At 39.9% G+C, this 18,470-nt stretch overlaps 1 protein-coding gene across 1 annotated transcript in view; it reads right to left on the bottom strand.

Annotated features, from left to right (window-relative positions):
* LOC136883565 (26S proteasome regulatory subunit 6B) overlaps positions 1 to 18,470 on the bottom strand; it is a 92,148-nt gene that overhangs the window by 8,749 nt on the left and 64,929 nt on the right. Inside the window, exon 7 of the mRNA XM_067155947.2 lies at positions 288 to 512. Coding sequence (XP_067012048.1) covers positions 288 to 512 — 225 coding nt within the window. The remainder of the gene's footprint in view (positions 1 to 287; positions 513 to 18,470) is intronic.

Genomic DNA, 18,470 nt, shown 5'->3' with positions numbered 1-18,470 from the left:
TGGTAAATTTCAAACATCTTTGAAATCATCAAGACTACGTAAGCAATTAATGGAGAATCTGTACTGTGTGTACACAGAAAGAGTTTCATGTGTACTGTGAAAAAATTTTCTTTATGAACAAAGTATATATTTCAAATGTGACCTTTTTTTTAAATAGTCGAATATCCTTTGAAGCAAAGACTAGAAACTTGCTAGACCAATTTAGTATTTTCAAGATTGAAAATATGTTGCAAATTAAAACAAAGGATCCATTCCATTTTCCCCTCTTTGATATGTTATTACGTTACCTCTTGGCATATGGCGTTGATATCAGCACCAGAGATGCGGTCGGGACGAGCGACGTAATCCTCTAGGTCTACCTCTTCGCTCAGGTTCATCTTGGACGTGATGGTAGAGAACACAAGTCGCTTCTGTCGTCTATCTGGTAAAGGAAACTCTATCTTCCTGTCCAAACGACCCGGCCGGAGAAGAGCAGGATCCAACGTGTCGGCTCGATTCGTCGCCATAATGACCTAAATGGGGCAGCAATAGTTGATCATACATAACATTACAGAGATACAACTTCCAAACAGTAATGACATGGGTTGTTGCCACGTCAAAGTGCTCTGTGTCCTCGGGAAAGAAACACGTCTGCCCACAACTGCAACTTCTTTAAAAATGACATCTGGAACTAGAAAATCACTTTATCATTAGTATGTTAAAAATGATACTCTTGTTCAGTACCAAACAACTCACTACGAGCTATACAGACCATTGGGGAGAGACGAAGGAAAGCAGCGCTGGTTCCATATGATCTACTAATATGAGGAAACAGTACAGGAACAATTTTACAAAGATAAAAAAATCAAGGCTGCAGTGGTATGGACATGTTAAGAGAATGGGAGAAGAGAGGATACCAAGGAAGATGTTAGAAATGGAACTGAAGGGAAGGAGACCTAGAGGAAGACCGGGGGACAAATGGCTGAAAGAAGAGCATCAAGGGAAGGGAACTGGACGAGAGTGAGAGAAGAGAAGAGTGGTGGATAGAGAGGCTTAAGTTCCGAGCCCTTCGGATGTCTTTTTGCTGGTGTGCACTCTTTCTAGAACTTTAGACCGAGCCTCTTCTGAGGCAAGGAACACCAAATTGTCATTTCACGACTTCTTCATCAAACTTGGTATTAATTATTCTAACCATAGTGGTCAATTAATTATGCCCGTATTGACTTCAACGTAATCTTACATGCAATATATAATACTTATTCTGCATTGTCAATATTTAACAATTTATTTTACTCTCAACCATACATGTTTTGAGAACCCCAAAAGCTCTCTTTTTCAGCGGTAAAACATCAAAATATTTTGGACTTGTTACATCTATAAATCATTAATTCTGCCTCATTAACATCATTTACACAATTTAAACATCCCTAACACTATTATCTAAATCTCCAAATGTGTCTCTTTGAGATCACCATCTATCTTGTGTGAATACTACTAATATTAAACACCACTGACAACGTAATGTCTTGAAATGTTTAAATAATAACTTTCTTGTCACCACTGTCAATTAATTTGCAAACTTTAAGTATGTCATCTTGTAAAAACAATACAAAATTTAAACTATGCATAAACAAATATAACAGGAATAAAACATATCTTACATAAATATAGTGGTAGAACAGTCTTTAAATTACGAAGGTTCGAACAAGTGAGATCTCAGAATTTACAGATCCACGTATGATGGTGGTAACTATGCTTTCAGTGCTGTTCACAGACAACTCGAACTTTTTCCAAAATTTCATGAACAAGGCAGATATAGTGCCATGAGCCCCAACCTCAATGTCGTTGACCTGGTACTTGTTTCTGCAGAACAGTATGGTGGAGCAATGTGGTGCTCAATAATGAAGTTCATCTCATACTGCCCGTCGTAGACAAACTTTGGGCTTCTTCATGTATACAGAAGTTTTTACCATTGAGTACTTGTGCAGTCAAGTGATCTTATCATGTGAGTTTCGCCATAGGGGCAAGAACCCAGAAATTGAGCCAGTGTTTCACATCTGTGACAGAGATTTCCATCCTGAGTTCGTACCATCCTTGGTGATGCCTAATCCAGTGCCCTGGTCTACACGACACCTCATAATCTCATTAAAAGTTAGAAACTTCATTATGTTCCTATTGAACTGGTATTACAGTAAATTGAAAATGTTAAGGATCTACCTTTTCAATACAATGACAGTTTATTGATGCGAGTTAGATACATGATTGGTACTAGTTTCGACGCACATTACGCATCATCATCAGCCAATGAATCAATTGAGCAAATCATAAAACAATGACAGCACCTACAATGACAAATGATAAATTGTAATACAATAAGTTAAAATGATGAGAGCATGGTGCATCTAACATAAAGTAAAATTCTATAAAATCTGAGAAGGTAACCCAGTTGCTAAGTCTTGATACACAAGGAAATAGTCATAAGGTGTATCTTTAGTCTTGTTAAAAAGAAACTGTTCTCCTAATCTGTGCTAATCAACAGACTTAACTCAGGTGGTTACAAAACAAACAATGCAGTCATGTCAAGATCTTATTTCGAACCAATGTTATGATTCCCACTTCGATATCGAATCGTGAAAAGATTGAAAGCCAAATTAGATATGATAAAATTTTTACATAGACGAAATGAAAGTCAAGGGAAGGGAGGTGAACTCACCTTGAGCAGCATGTTGGCACAGTTGTTGAAAGGAGTGGAGCTGGGCTAATGAAGAGAGCAATAACAGAGGCCGAGTAGTGGAGGGGAAGGGAGAGTAAAGGGAAGGCAGGGGGAAAGTGGAGGAGCGAAAGCAGGGGAGTAGGGCTAAGGTGGAGCGGAGGGATGAGGAAGTGAGGGTAACTGACGGGGATGCGTATTGCGCATGGCTTGGAAGATCACGCTTGTATTCAGAATTCTGATATTTTTAAACCTGTTAATTATGAGATCGAACAGGATGTTAGGCTTTCCAGAAATTTCATTTAAGTTGACGTTAGGATTGATCAAAATGGATAAACAATTTTCAATTATCTTGATGAGAGGCCCTTTATTAGCCATTTGAAGGATGTCTAAATCGTGTTCAATGTCGGTAAACTTCATGTTAGTCAGAAATATGTTGACGTATTATATTTTAGAGCATTGATATGCTCCGAATACCTAGTCGTAAAACTGCGTCCTGTCTGTCCCATGTATGTGGTATTGCATTCGTTGCACTTTAATCTGTAGGTTCCGGACTTTGAAAAAGTGTTGAATACATTAACTGATGGGGAATTGTGTAGAATTTCAGAAGTCCTGTATTTGTTCTGAAGAATATTTTTACGTTATATTTTTTGAAGAAATTGGTAAATTTGTAAGACATCTTTGTTGAAAGTAAAGGTGGAAGAAGTGGCGGCTTTGGATTTTTCTTTAGTAAGAGTGGTCTTAGGTAAGTGTCTGAATTTATTGATTATCTGTTCTATAACGGACCTATTGTAACCATTAAATTTTTGATGGTTATGAATTTCATGTTTTTGGTCCGTATTGAACTGAGAATAATATATAAGTAATAATAATAACAACGTAAACGTTTCCACCTTTTCAATACTACAATATATTCACAAAATTACAAATTACACGGTACTAGTTTCGACCCATCTAGGAGTCATCATCAGCCGTATTGTCTATCGAAAGGCCCAAAACACCACTGTCCAAATATGAACCAAATAAATATAGCCACAAATTTAGTTATTGACTCTGAAGCCGCCATCAACAAAATGCCGCTAGAACAATATGACAAACTCAAATTCGAACTAAAACGAAAATTAGACAGAATCTTTACCTCTGACAATGTAAATAAAAGATTCACCTCCATTAATCTTAATGACAATAGGTTGATTTCGGAACATAAACAATTCGCCAAACTGAAAAAGAAAATCAGTAATAATGACCTAAGAATCACTAAAGCTGATAAAGGTAATACCACAGTTATAATGAATAAACTGACTGTATCTCAAAAACTAAGGAATTTTTTAACAACAGCATCTTTTCAATAATTAAGAAAGACCCAACTTAAAGAATTCAGCAACATTTAAAACAACCCTTGAAGAATAACATTTTTTTTTTTTTTTACGGACCACGAGAAATCTAAGCTTTTAAATATGAACCCGGGTCTATCTACAGCTAAAGCCCTCCTAAAGATCCATAAGGCCAACACTGCCATCTGCCCTATTATTAACTATAGGCCTAGTCCTCTGTATAAAGCCTCTCAATTTGTCCAAAGTTTCCTGGCTAAAACTATCACTTTCTTGCCGTAAGTCCATTAAAAATACCACTGAACTAATTGAAAAACTAAGGATCTTTGACTTACAACCTAACCACTCCCTTCACTCTTTTGACATAGTCAATATTTTAATGCGAGCCCAAATGGTCTTATGGTTTTAAAGGAGAAAGTGCCAGCCAGGGAATCGTACAAGGGTGGGGGATGGGGGGTCATTGCAGCGCACTGCAATGCACATGGAAGCGAGAAACTTTATCCCCTCGTCATAGGAAAGTTCAATCAGCCACAATGTTGTAAGGGCGTTGGGCACTTTCCATGCCAGTACAAAGCATCTAAAAATTCATCCAGTACAGAAATCCAAAAAATAATGCATTTGCACAGGGGAACCAACATAATTTATCCTCGTCTTTGAATTGTTTTTTTTCTTTCGTTGCGTGAGGTTATGTTTGTCAGTGATTTATCCAAGTGCATTATTTGAACATTGTAAATGCACCTTGTTGGATACATCTCGGAAATAGTTTTTTCCATGGCATTTGAAAGATTTAAACTGTGAATCGAGGTGATTGCATGTATTAATGGGTCTTAGAATACTTTGTGACGCGGCGAGTGTTTACATTTCTGAAGTACGAGAGAAGTGCCATGGCGGGAAATCGTACACGGATAGTCACATAGGAAAGTTTGATTTTAAGGGCATCAGGTACTTTCTGTGTAAATACAAGGCATCTAAAATGCATACAGTATAGTAAACCAATGAATAAAGCACTTGCACATGGGAGCCAGCATAGATTTCCCCTCGTCTTTGAATCGTGCTTTGTTCTTTCTTTTTCTTTCTTTCGTTACGCGAGGTTATGTTTGTCAGTGAGATATCCAAGCGCATTATTTGAATGCTGTAAATGCACCTTCTTGGATACATTTTGGAAATAGTTCTTTTTTTCATGGCATCTGAAAGGTATAAACTGTGAATCAAGGTTAACTCGTGCAGTAACGGGCATTAGAATATTTTGTAACGCGGCAAGGGTTGGTACTTCTGAATTGCGAATTGGCAGTTAATTTGAAATCACGTAATTCGAAGTCCGATTTTTTAGTCCCAACGACTTCAAATGAATGAGGTTTTACTATATATGGAAAGAGAACAAGTTGCCAGATGATTGGAAAAAAGGAATTGTTTAATAAAAGAAGCAGAAAGAAGTGCACCAATTACAGAGGCATCACCCTTTTGTCACACTGCCTTCAGAATCAATTCAAAGAGGAACAACATGGATTCAGAAGAAACAGAGGAACCACAGACCTAATTTTTTCACTCAGGCAGCTAATGGAAAAATTTGGGGAAAAAGGAAAGGACTTGATAATAGAGTTTTTGGATTTGGAAAAAGCATATGACAGGGTGGAGAGAGGAATGTTAGAAAAACATAAGATCCCAGAAGCACTAATTAAAAAAGTTCAGATGTTGTATGATGGTTGTGCAAGTAGGAGATGGAAACAAGAGGAGTCTTTCCTCATTGCTCTTCATGTCACTCGTGGAACTCAAAGAAATAGACAAGGAAGATCTCAATCCATTTGTTTTTGCCATTTGGGGAGAAACAGAGAGATGTGCAGAGGAAACTGGATCTTTGGAATACCAATTTTAAAGACTATAAATTAACTGTGAACAAGAGCAAAGCAGTGTCAACTTAGTAGGTAACCTCACCCTCAAGGGAGAGAAGATTGAATGTGTGAATACCTTTAAATATCTGGGGAGTACAATATCATTCTTCCATCAAGTACGGAACACAATATGAGCCAAGGAAGTTCCTCAGAGGACTAAATAGACCCTGTTTAAGACTTATCTCCTGCCCGTCATGACATATAGTCTGAAGAGTTGCATCATACAACTGCAAGCTGTTGAAATGGAAGTTCCTTAGAATAAACAACGACAGAATTAGGAATGATCAGATATGAGGAGACCTGCAGGTCAACCTGGCCATGGAAGAAAGGCTGGGTGTTGCAAGACACGTTAAGTGGATGCAGGCGACTCCAACACCAAGGATGTATTTTAAAAGGATTGTTCCGGGACAAAGACCAATTGGACGCCCTAGAATAAAAGTGATTAGGTCAGATAAGAGAGGACGGATTAAAAAACAACTTGATCAAGAGTTAGGTGAATACCAGGGAGGCTTCAGACCTTGGAGAAGCTGCTCTGAACAAATAATAACTTTGAAGCTAGCCATGGCATATTACAGAAAAACAAAACAAGCCCCTTTCAATAACGTTTATAGATCTCAAGAAAGCTTACGACTCCATCCACAGACCACCATTATTAAAAATGTTAAGATATTTTGCACTTCACCCAAAGCTAATCAAATTGATTGAACTTACTCTAACTAATACAATTTCTAAAATTAAGTTCAGAGGAGAACTTTCTGAACCATTCTTGGTAACAACTGGTTTAAGACAGGGTGACAGATTGGCACCTCTTCTTTTTAACTGTACACTAGAGTACGTTATGAGGGATTGGTACAAGAACAACTCCAAAAATATAAAAATTGGATCACAGAAGGATAACATACATTTGAACTGTCTAGGATTTGCTGATGATCTAGCTCTCCTGGCCAATAATATTCAGGAAACAAAACTACAAATAAAATATTTACAGGAAATAGCTCAAAATATTGGTTTGAAAATTTCATTTGAAAGAACAGAAATTACGCTAACTTAACTTCCGCTTGCAAACAAAAATAAGCTGGGAGACCAAGAAATATAATCTGTAGAAAAATTTAAATGTTTAAGTGAAATAATCACATATAACCTAAACGAGTAGCCAGCATGGCAAAAATAGAATAGATAGACTGGTTACAGCACGGCATGTTACGAAGAATACAAATAATAAAAAGTGTCTCTCAATAGCAACCAAACTGAAACACTACAAAACAGTCACCCAGCCACAAATTACTTATGCATGTGAAACATTATTCAAAACAACAAACACAGTTGCAATAGATAGAGTACTCAAGTTAGAAAGGAGAATAGTGAGAACATGTTTAAATAAAAATTATCAAGTAAATGGAGTCTGGAGACTAGCCTCCAATTTAATAATTAAATTTCGTGTGGCTATTTCTAGCCAAGTAAGGCAGACCCTCCAATGAGGGTGGGCATCATCTGCCAAGTGTAGGTAACTGCGTGTTATTGTGGTGGAGGATAGTGTTATGTGTGGTGTGTGAGTTGCAGGGATGTTGGGGACAGCACAAACACCCAGCCCCCAGGCCATTGGAATTAACCAATGATGGCTAAAATCCCCAACCCGGCCACGAATCAAACCTAGGATCCTATGATCCGAAGGCCAGTATGTCGACCATTCAGCCAACGAGTCAGACAACTAGCTTCCAATGAGACAGTTTTTAAAGAATAGAACCTGTGACTATCACAATGAAAAAGAAACAAATACAGTGGAACCTCGATTCTCCGTTTTTAAGAGGGACCTTTAAAATAAAACGTACAACACGGGAAAAACGGAAAATCCGGGAATGAAAGAAAGCTATCACCAATTTGACTAAACATCACAAAAATGAAATATGTATAATTATAATCTTACAACACTCTTAAACCAAACCAAACTACAGCCCCAATGGGCCTTTGCTTGCCAAGTGACCGCGCTGCTCAGCTCGAAGGCTTGCAGATTATGACGAGACGCATGGTCAGTGTGATGAGTCCTTTCGGCCGTTATTCCTGGCTCTCTAGACCGTGGTTGCCATCTCACCATTAGATAGCTCCTCGATTAAAGTTAATCACGCAGGCTGAGTGGACCCGGAACCAGCCCTTATATCTAGGTAAAAATGCCTAACCTGGCCAGGAATCGAATCCGGGCCCTCCGGATGAGAGGCAGGCAAGTTAGACCGCGAAACCAGCATCAAATATGAATTACCGGTACGCGAGTTAAAATTCTCGATACTTTATATTCAGTTTCCCGTGAAAACTTCTTTCAGTTCAGAAACTTTGATTAGCCAAACTCTTCAAAAAAAATAATTACGTCAGGCCAAATGACAATCGACCACAAGTAGTTTTTAATTCTCTCATCTAATAAAATAAAGCACATTAGATACAAAAGTGCCCAGCATGATGGTGATATCCCTTCTTTTCTTAATCTTCCATTGTAATTTGGTCTCTGGTCCAGAGTCAGTTTCTGGAATTCTTGCATTGTACCACATAAATTAGGCCTACATCAACTTTTAAAGGTTATGTTGAACTCGAGAACGGTTTCGAAGGTAAGTATTGATTCTCAGAAGTTCTCGAATGCATTATATTCAATTCTGCCCGTCACTAATCCAGAAATTATGGTAATTGGAAAGAGAAAAAATATATCATCAAAACTTCAGAAATTACCGTTATTCGTGACCTTGGGCTCAGCTGGAAAGCGCGCTTGCTGCACATGTCAGTACGAGTTGGAAATGATACAAACTATTTATTTTGTACAGGTAACGTGCACAAATAAAACAATTGCAGTTTTTTACTTTTAACATGAAAACGTAAGATTCCCCGGCTTATATTAGGACCAAAACAGTAACAGGCAATCCCAAGACCTCCCATGGCTTTTTGTATGTAAGGTGCAACATCTGTTCTGGTCTCGATAACATAATCGTATACGATAATATTAAAATACTAGGTTTGTGCTAGATTTGTGTTAAGAACGAGCAGTTTCAATTCCTCCCTGAAAGCCCAGTTACTAAACAGTGCCCTGAGGAAAGTGCAGAAAACCCGTTTGGCAATACAATCGAAAAAATTAAAAATATAAACATCTAACTCTGGACATAATGTGAACGTTTTATAAGTGCGAACATTTAACGAAACTCGTTCCGTCTTCAAGTAGAGCTATCGGCCACTCTCCACTTTATAATTCCCGAGATTCTCTAAACAATACCACCCGAAGATGGTCCCTTATGCAAGTTCACTGCAGTACAGTACTTGCTCTAATTATTAACGCCAAGATCCATAAATATGCCATAGTTGTCCTTTCGTGAGGTACAGTTTATTGAAAAACGCCTGATTGAGTATTTTGCGTTGATGGGACTGAAATTTCTGGACGGTTGATCCGGGAAATCGATTCTTCGAGGAACGGATAATGTGGGATTTTTACAACATGATTTAATTACGATGCTCAAGGGACCACGTAATTTGAACGCACGATCCGGGAAAACGTAGGTTCCGGGAATGGATAATCGAGGTTACACTATATCATTCTTAGTGCATCTAATACAGTCACCAGAAAATAGAGCCTGTAGAAAAATAATAGAAAAATTATGGAAGAGTAAGAGCATGACGAATATAAGAACCAAGTGATGACTCAACTGTTATAGTGTGGTAGTTTGTGGACCCGCCACTGAGAGCACTGCAAACGTCGGTGTCCAACACGTGCTTCAGTAAACCGGCAAACCATGTGTTGAAAAGTGCGGGAGATGTTGTTGTGCGAGATATTTCAAGTCAACAAGTTGAATTTCCTTTGCTTTCAGTTCCTAAACTTAGTTCACTGTGTGTTGTGCACTTAAATCACGTGTGTTATGTGGCCTGATTAAATTAATAGTTCAACATGCCGTACTGTTTTGTGCCTGGCTGTAAGTCAGGCTATGGTAGAGTAGTTAATGGTATAAGATTCTTTTCACCACCGAAGGATAGAAATAAATTTGAAAAATGGGCCAGAGCTATTCCACGAAAGAATACTGTGTTAAAGCGTAGTAGTAGAATTTGTCAACTTCATTTCTCTGACGATTTGATAGTAAAATCAGACAACTTTATAGTGAATGGTGAAAAAGTGGTTATGCCTCGTGACAGATGGAAATTACGTCCAGGAGCAGTGCCTCACATTTTCCCTAATTTGCCGAAATACCTTTCAAGTGAGATTAAGTCCTGTGAAACTCCCAACATGAAAAAGAATCTAGACACCTCTAGGAGAAGAAGAAAGAAGATTGAAGACGAGAGTGTAGCAGCGAATGGAGAATTAAAAGGTCAGTCTAATGTTGATAAAAATTTGGGTTATTCTAGTGTGCTTTCTGATGCCGAAAAGACAATATTATCGCTCAAAAGGCGCCTAAAAAATGCTAATCGAAATTTAATTCGAGCTAGATCCAGTCTAAACTCAGCAAAATCGAGAATTAATTTACTGGAGAAGCAGGTTAGAAATACACAGGAATTTAATTATAGAGATAACGAACACCTTAGTAAGAAGGAAAAGATGATAATCGATACCTTGCTTACGAAATGCCAGGTGAAATCTTCTAATGGAATGAGGTATAGCAATGAATTCATTTTAGAGAGTTTATTGTTGAGAATAAAATCACCGAAATCCGTCATTGTCGGCGACATAACCTCTTGCCTCTGCCCTCAGAAAGTCACTTGAGAAAACTTTGTAAAGGGCTTAAGTGCCCTTATGGAGTTAATTCGCATAGCATAAATGCTATTTCAGATTTTCTTAAGGATGAAAATGATAATTCACGTTATGGTGTTGTTATTTTTGATGAGGTTAAGCTAAGAGAAGAAATCCAATTCAATAGTTTTTCCCATAAAATAGATGATTAGTTGATTTAGGTGAACACACGCCAGACCTCCAGAAGAACTTGCTTGCAAATCACGCTCTAGTGTTCATTTTCGTACCTTTTATGCATAACTGGGTGCAACCAGTTGCTGTTTATGCATGCAGAAATGCTACTCCAGGAGACATTCTCGCAAAAATTCTAATACAGGTGATTTTGCAGTTAGAAGAGGCTGGGGCGAGGGTAGTTGGATTTACTTGTGATGGTAGTCAGACAAATAAAAAGGCCTGGAAATCGTTAGGAATCAGTGGCAAAACAAGTTCTCTACAACCTCACATCATTAATCCTGCAGATGTTAAAGGAAAGATCTGGGCTTTCTCTGACTTCGTGCATGTATTGAAATGTATAAGAAACCACTTTCATGATAGTGTAGAACTTCACTATAACGACAAAATCATTAATTTCAATTTCTATAGGGAACTGTTCAAAGAAGATCTATCAGGATATGCTGGGCTTAGAGCCTGCCCCAAGCTGACACTTGCTCATTTAGACCCATCATCGTTCCAGAGAATGAATGCTAGGCTTGCCTTCCAACTTTTTAGTGACAGTGTTGCCAAAGGTATGAAATTTACCGCGAAATGGGACTGGCAGGATTACAAGGTAGTAAGGACACTGAAACATTTACCAGTGATATAAATATTGTTACTGATGCACTAAATGCATTCATCCCTTCTCAGGCTCTTCGTAGAGGTTCACCTCATACAGCTCTTGTTAATTTTCTTCAAACTCTGAGATCTACTAATAACACCTTTGCCTCCAACAGAACCTTGGAATCACTTATGGTAACCCTACAGAGTACTTTGGAAATGTGTGAATGGCTTTGGGAAAGAGGTTATAAGTATGTGTTAACAGGAAAGCTCACCCAGGATCCCTTGGAACGGCACTTCGGAATTATGCGTTCTTTCAGTTCAGATGATCATCCATCGACAATAGATTTCCTTCATTTGCATCTACTTCAATGTGTCTACGTCCCTATAAAGCAGGCTTTAAATGTAGGAGGAAATTGCGAACCTAAACGGGAGACGATCTTGACCTCGTATGTAAATCAGATGCGTATGTTAGCCCGGAATGTGGAAATGCATAATGAGACAGTGAAACAATCAGTGGAAACTTCCACCATTAAGCAAAAAATCGTGGTTCAAGAAGCAGTAAATATCGAAGACTGGGAAAGCTCTGCACCTGAATTTGATAGCGCTGTTCGAAACTCTTCGATTGAGAAGTGTTTAGTGTACCATTTGGCTGGGTACGTTGTTAAGCACTCTTCTAAATTTATTAAGTGTTCGCCCATTGCCCATTCTCTACGTGATAATAATCAAAGTACATTTTCAGTTCTCTCCGAAATAAAAGACTACAGTTCAAGCAATAATGAAGTGTTTTTAACGCGCCCTTCGAAAAGTATATGTGATATTCTTTTCCAGGCCGAGAAAGTAATTAGTGAAAAACTGAACTCAAAATCGATGTGGAGCGAAATATTTTTTGATTGTATCGATTCTATAGACAAAATTTCAGTTGATCCTTCAGGTGCTGGCTGTTGTCTTCAACATGTTATGGATATAATCCCCAGACTTGTTTATCATTATCTGAAGTGCCGATTTTCTTCAGAACGAAATAAATCCGGCGAGATTTACAATCTCGAACATCCGCCAAAGCTACACGCAAGCTTCCGAAAGTCCAGTAACCGACAAACTGAGATGGTAAGTAGAGTATTACCTTTAAATAGTTCATGGGTGTTTTTTTTAATATGCTATGTACGCACGAGTAACTTGTGCTTTTCTCGACATGTGATGAAGGTCGTAGCTGTTATTTCCGTGTATGATATTTTTCCATTGTTCTCTGCCATGGTATTTTAATTGTAATCTCTCATTTTTTTTTTATATAAAAGACAGTGTATATACTTATCAGTTACGGAGTAATACGTTTCCTGTGTCACCATTCCTAAGACCAGCTGATAGGTATTGTGGAGCTACCACACTCTAGCACTGCCTGGCGGGGCGCGCCTGAACTCAATGAGTCATCACACTTGGTTCTTATGTTCGTCATGGTAAGAGTAAGAATAATATTAGGTAGATCACAGAACTTAAAGAAGACATGAGAGAGTTGCATATTAGAATAGAAGGTTTAAAATACAAAACAAATACACTCAACATATTGAAAGATAAACACACTAGACTACAAACAAAAATCAACAAGCAGAGAATAGGAAGAGTGATTCTAGAAGCAGAAAGAATGAAACAGTATTGGGCTGACAAAAAGAAGAAAACCTCCGTAAACCTAAGTAGTCCCATGTTGGCTAAAAAAATTAAAACATACATACATACATACATTATCATTATAGACTGTTATGCCTTTCAGCGTTCAGTCTGCAAGCCTCTGAGAATTTACTAAATGTCGCCACAATCCTCGATTTGCAGCTAGTGTTGTGGCCTCATTTAGTTCTATACCTCTTATCTTTAAATCGTTAGAAACAGAATCTAACCATCGTCGTCTTGGTCTCCCTCTACTTCTCTTACCCTCCATAACAGAGTCCATTATTCTCCTAGGTAATCTATCCTCCTCCATTCGCCTCACATGACCCCACCACCGAAGCCGGTTTATGCGTACAGCTTCATCCATCGAGTTCATTCCTAAATTAGCCTTTATCTCCTCATTCCGAGTTTCCTCCTGCCATTGTTCCCACCTGTTTGTACCAGCAATCATTCTTGCCACTTTCATGTCTGTTACTTCTAACTTCTGAATAAGATATCCTGAGTCCACCCAGCTTTCGCTCCCATAAAGCAAATTTGGTCTGAAAACAGACCGATGTACAGATAGTTTCGTCTGAGAGCTGACTTCCTTCTTACAGAATACTGCTGATCGCAACTGCGAGCTCACTGCATTAGCTTTACTACACCTTGATTCAATTTCACTTACTATATTACCATCCTGGGAAAACACACAACCTAAATACTTGAAATTATCGACCTGTTCTAGCTTTGTATCACCAATCTGACATTCAATTCTGTTGGATTTCTTACCTACTGACATCAATTTAGTCTTCGAGAGGCTAATTTTCATACCATACTCATTGCACCTATTTTCAAGTTCCAAGATATTAGACTGCAGGCTTTCGGCACAGTCTGCCATTAAGACCAAGTTGTCAGCATAGGCCAGGCTGCTTACTACATTTCCACCTAACTGAATCCCTCCCTGCCATTTTATACCTTTCAGCATATGATCCATGTAAACTACAAACAGCAAAGGTGAAAGATTACAGCCTTGTCTAACCCCTGTAAGTACCCTGAACCAAGAACTCATTCTACCATCAATTCTCACTGAAGCCCAATTGTCAACATAAATGCCTTTGATTGATTTTAATAATCTACCTTTAATTCCATAGTCCCCCAGTATAGCGAACATCTTTTTCCTCGGTACCCTGTCATATGCTTTCTCTAGATCTACGAAACATAAACACAACTGCCTATTCCTCTCGTAGCATTTTTCATTACCTGGCGCATACTGAAAATCTGATCCTGACAGCCTCTCTGTGGTCTGAAACCACACTGGTTTTCATCCAATTTCCTCTCAACGACTGATCGCACCCTCCCTTCCAAGATGCCTGTGAATACTTTGCCTGGTATACTAATCAATGAGATACCTTGATAGTTGTTGCAATCCTTCCTGTTCCCTTGCTTATAGATAGGTGCAATTACTGCTTTTGTCCAATCTGAAGGTACCTTACCAACACTCCACGCTAATTTGACTACTCTATGAAGCCATTTCATCCCTGCCTTCCCACTATACTTCACCATTTCAGGTCTAATTTCATCTATTCCTGCTGCCTTATGACAATGGAGTTTATTTACTATCCTTTCCACTTCCTCAAGCATAATTTCACCAACATCATTTTCCTCCTCCCCATGAGCTTGACTGTTTGCAACACCACCATGATGATTTCCTTTTACATTGAGAAGATGTTCAAAATATTCCCTCCACCTCTCCAGTGATTCTCTGGGATCTGTTCTGAGTTCACCTGAATTACTCAAAACACTGTTCATTTCCTTTTTCCCTCCCTTCCTAAGATTCTTTATTACTGTCCAGAAAGGTTTCCCTGCTGCTTGACCTAGCCTTTCCAGGTTATTACCAAAATCTTCCCACGACTTCTTTTTGGATTCAACAACTATTTGTTTCGCTCTGTTTCTTTCATCTATGTACAAATCCCTGTCTGCCTCGGCCCTTGTTTGGAGCCACTTCTGATAAGCCTTCTTTTTACGTTTACAGGCTGCTCTCACTTCATCATTCCACCAAGATGTTCGCCTTTTCCCATCTTTACACACAGTTGTTCCTAGGCATTCCTTTGCTGTTTCTACTACAGCATCCCTGTATGCCCCCCATCACTTTCTATATCCTGAACCTGCTTACTGTCTACTGTTCGAAACTTCTCACTAATCATATCCATGTACTTCTGTCTAATTTCCTCGTCCTGGAGATTTTCTACCCTTATTCGTTTGCAGACAGATTTCACTTTCTCTACCCTAGGCCTAGAGATACTTAGTTCACTACAGATCAGATAATGGTCTGTATCATCGAAAAATCCCCGAAAAACTCGTACATTCCTAAAAGATTTCCTGAATTCAAAGTCTGTTAAGATATAGTCTATTATGGATCTGGTACCCCTAGCCTCCCATGTGTAGCAGTGAATAGCCTTATGCTTGAAGAATGTATTTGTAACAGCTAAACCCATACTAGCACAGAAGTCCAGCAAACGCTTCCCATTCCCATTAGCTTCCATATTTTCCGCACATTTACCAATCACCCTTTCGTATCCTTCAGTTCTATTCCCAACTCTCGCATTGAAATCGCCCATTAGCACTATTCTATCCTTGCTGTTCACCCTAACCACGATGTCACTCAATGCTTCATAAAACTTGTCAACTTCATCCTCATCTGCACCCTCACATGGTGAATACACAGACACAATTCTTGTCCTAATTCCTCCCACTGACAAATCTACCCACATCATTCGCTCACTTACGTGCCTAACAGAAACTATGTTGCGTGCAATGGTATTCCTGATAAAGAGCCCTACCCCAGACTCTGCCCTTCCCTTTCTAACACCCGTCAAGTACACTTTATAATCTCCTATCTCTTCCTCCTTATCTCCCCTTACCCGAATATCACTTACTCCTAGCACATCCAGATGCATCCTCTTTGCTGACTCAGCAAGTTCTACCTTCTTTCTTCCATAAGCCCCATTAATATTGATAGCTCCCCATCGAATTCCATTTTGTTCGCCAAGTTGTTTCCAAGGAGTCCCTCGCCTGTCAAATGGGAGTGGGACTCCATTACTCCCATAGGTCCGAGGCTTGCTTAAAGTGTTCTGAGCTCGGTAAATTCATGAAGCAGGATGCTGCCCTACTTGCACATAGTCCAAGTGAGGATCTCTCCTCTAACGGGTTATGGACCACCGGTGAATTGTGTAGTCCTCGTCGCCTAAGCACAAGGAGGGCCACGACTCAGAATATGTCCGAGATGCCCACTCCCATTCCATAGCAACTGGTATCCCGACTCTCAGGACCACTTACTAGGCCACTCAGCCGTTGCCCATGGTTCACGAACTAGGACGTGACTACAGTAACCCACAAACATGAACCATAAATTAAAATAAAATGAAATTAAAATAAAATGAAAAAATTAGACGTAGAGAAGAGAAACATGGGATTCCCTAGAGAGAGGAGCGTAATAAATGAAGGCACATCCTACCCGGCTCAGTGGAAGGAATTCATGATGATTGTACCCATATTCAAATGTGGATTTTGAAAGGTCATTTTCAAAACATAGTCTCATAGTAAGTGTAAGAGGCAAGCAATGACTGACAAATGCAAATGCTGAGACAATGACCAATGACTTCACTCACTGGCGTAGCCAAGGGGGGGGGGCCACTGGGGCCGGCCCCCCCCCAAAATATTTCCTAAAACTAGAGCGAGGATCAGCCTTTGTTTTACGTACGGTACGAACAACTTAAAAACTTACGCCGAAATGTTAAATTAACATAGTGACAAAGAATCTACTAGCAAGGCTCAATAGGGTTAATCATAATTTTCCATATTTGTACTGCTTGAATGAAAGGAAAACACTTAGGATTGAGATGCGCGGAGATATTTCCCTGTAGAGGCCTCAACATTGGGAATATAACCGTGTGTTGACAAATGTTAAGACATAAGGGGGAAAAAAAAAAGAAATGGCGTATGGCTTTTAGTGTCAGAGAATCCGAGGGTATGTTTGGCTCGCCAAGTGCAGGTCTTTTGATTTGACTCCCGTAGGCAACCTGCACGTCGTAATGAGGATAAAATGATGGTGAAGACGATCCATACACCCAGCCCCGTGCCAGCAAAATTGATTAATTAAGTTTAAAATTCCCGACCCTGCCGGGAATCGAATCCGGGACCCCTGTGGCCAAAGGCCAGCACGCTAACCATTTAGCCAAGGAGCCGGACAGGAAAAGGGCAATTACCAAAGGATTACTCAGTTGAGGGGTGGAACGTGACCACTGAGATAACCGGGGCCACAGCCAGAAACAGCTGCAAGCTTGCAACATTGTGTCAGATTTTGCACGGTTCTAGGAAACAACAATGTCCTAGGGATCCTCGGGTTGTATCGTGGTTGAGAGATGTGCTGTGTTTAAGTTGCAGCGTTGGGAAGACTGTGACAGGATTTTGAGCTGCGCGTCAGTTCCCCATTTTGTGCCAGATAAGTAATTTTTTTTGAAGAGGGCCAATTCGTCACTGAGAAGCCAAAACTATGTACATCCTTGGTAAGTTATGAAAACGTTTATTTTTTTATTCTAACAGTAGCAAGACAATCACGGATGCGTGCCTAAGTTCGATATGTAGGCCTATGTATTTTGTCAAATGCCCGGAGATTGATTGGAACCTCAAATTGCACCATCAAAAGTGCGGGTGTCGCCTCTTTGGTGTAGTGGTTAGCGTGATTAGCTGCCACCCCCGGAGGTCCGGGTTCGATTCCCGGCTCTGCCACGAAATTTGAAAAGTGGTACGAGGGCTGGAACGGGGTCCACTCAGCCTCGGGAGGTCAACTGAGTAGAGGTGGGTTCGATTCCCACCTCAGCCATCCTGGAAGTGGTTTTCCGTGGTTTCCCACTTCTCCTCCAGGCAAATGCCGGGATGGTACCTAACTTAACGCCACGGCCGTTTCCTTCACTCTTCCTTGCCTGTCCCATCCAATATTCCCATTCCCCACCTAGGCCCCTGTTCAGCATAGCAGGTGAGGCCGCCTGGGCGAGGTACTGGTCATTCTCCCCAGTTGTATCCCCCGACCCAGAATCTGAAGCCCCAGGACACTGCCCTTGAGGCGGTAGAGGTGGGATCCCTCGCTGAGTCCGAGGGAAAAGCCAACCCTAGAGGGTAAGCAGATTAAGAAGAGAAGAAGAAAAGTGCGGGTAAATATTTTGTCATTGGCGGGCATGATAACTCAGTTCCAATGGTTCTATCTTCTCATCAGGACGGCCCAAGCTTGAATCGCAGTCGATGTATGAAACATTTTAAAAATGGGAAGTCACGTTGTATTGTCCGACTCCATGGCTAAATGGTTAGCGTGCTGGCGTTTGGCCACAAGGGTCCCGGGTTCAATTCCCGGCAGGGTCGGGAATTTT

Source organism: Anabrus simplex, chromosome 11 (assembly GCF_040414725.1).
Source record: "Anabrus simplex isolate iqAnaSimp1 chromosome 11, ASM4041472v1, whole genome shotgun sequence".
NCBI lineage: Eukaryota > Metazoa > Arthropoda > Insecta > Orthoptera > Tettigoniidae > Anabrus > Anabrus simplex.
Note: the sequence above shows the minus strand (reverse complement) of the source record. Positions and strands in the feature narration are given on the sequence as shown.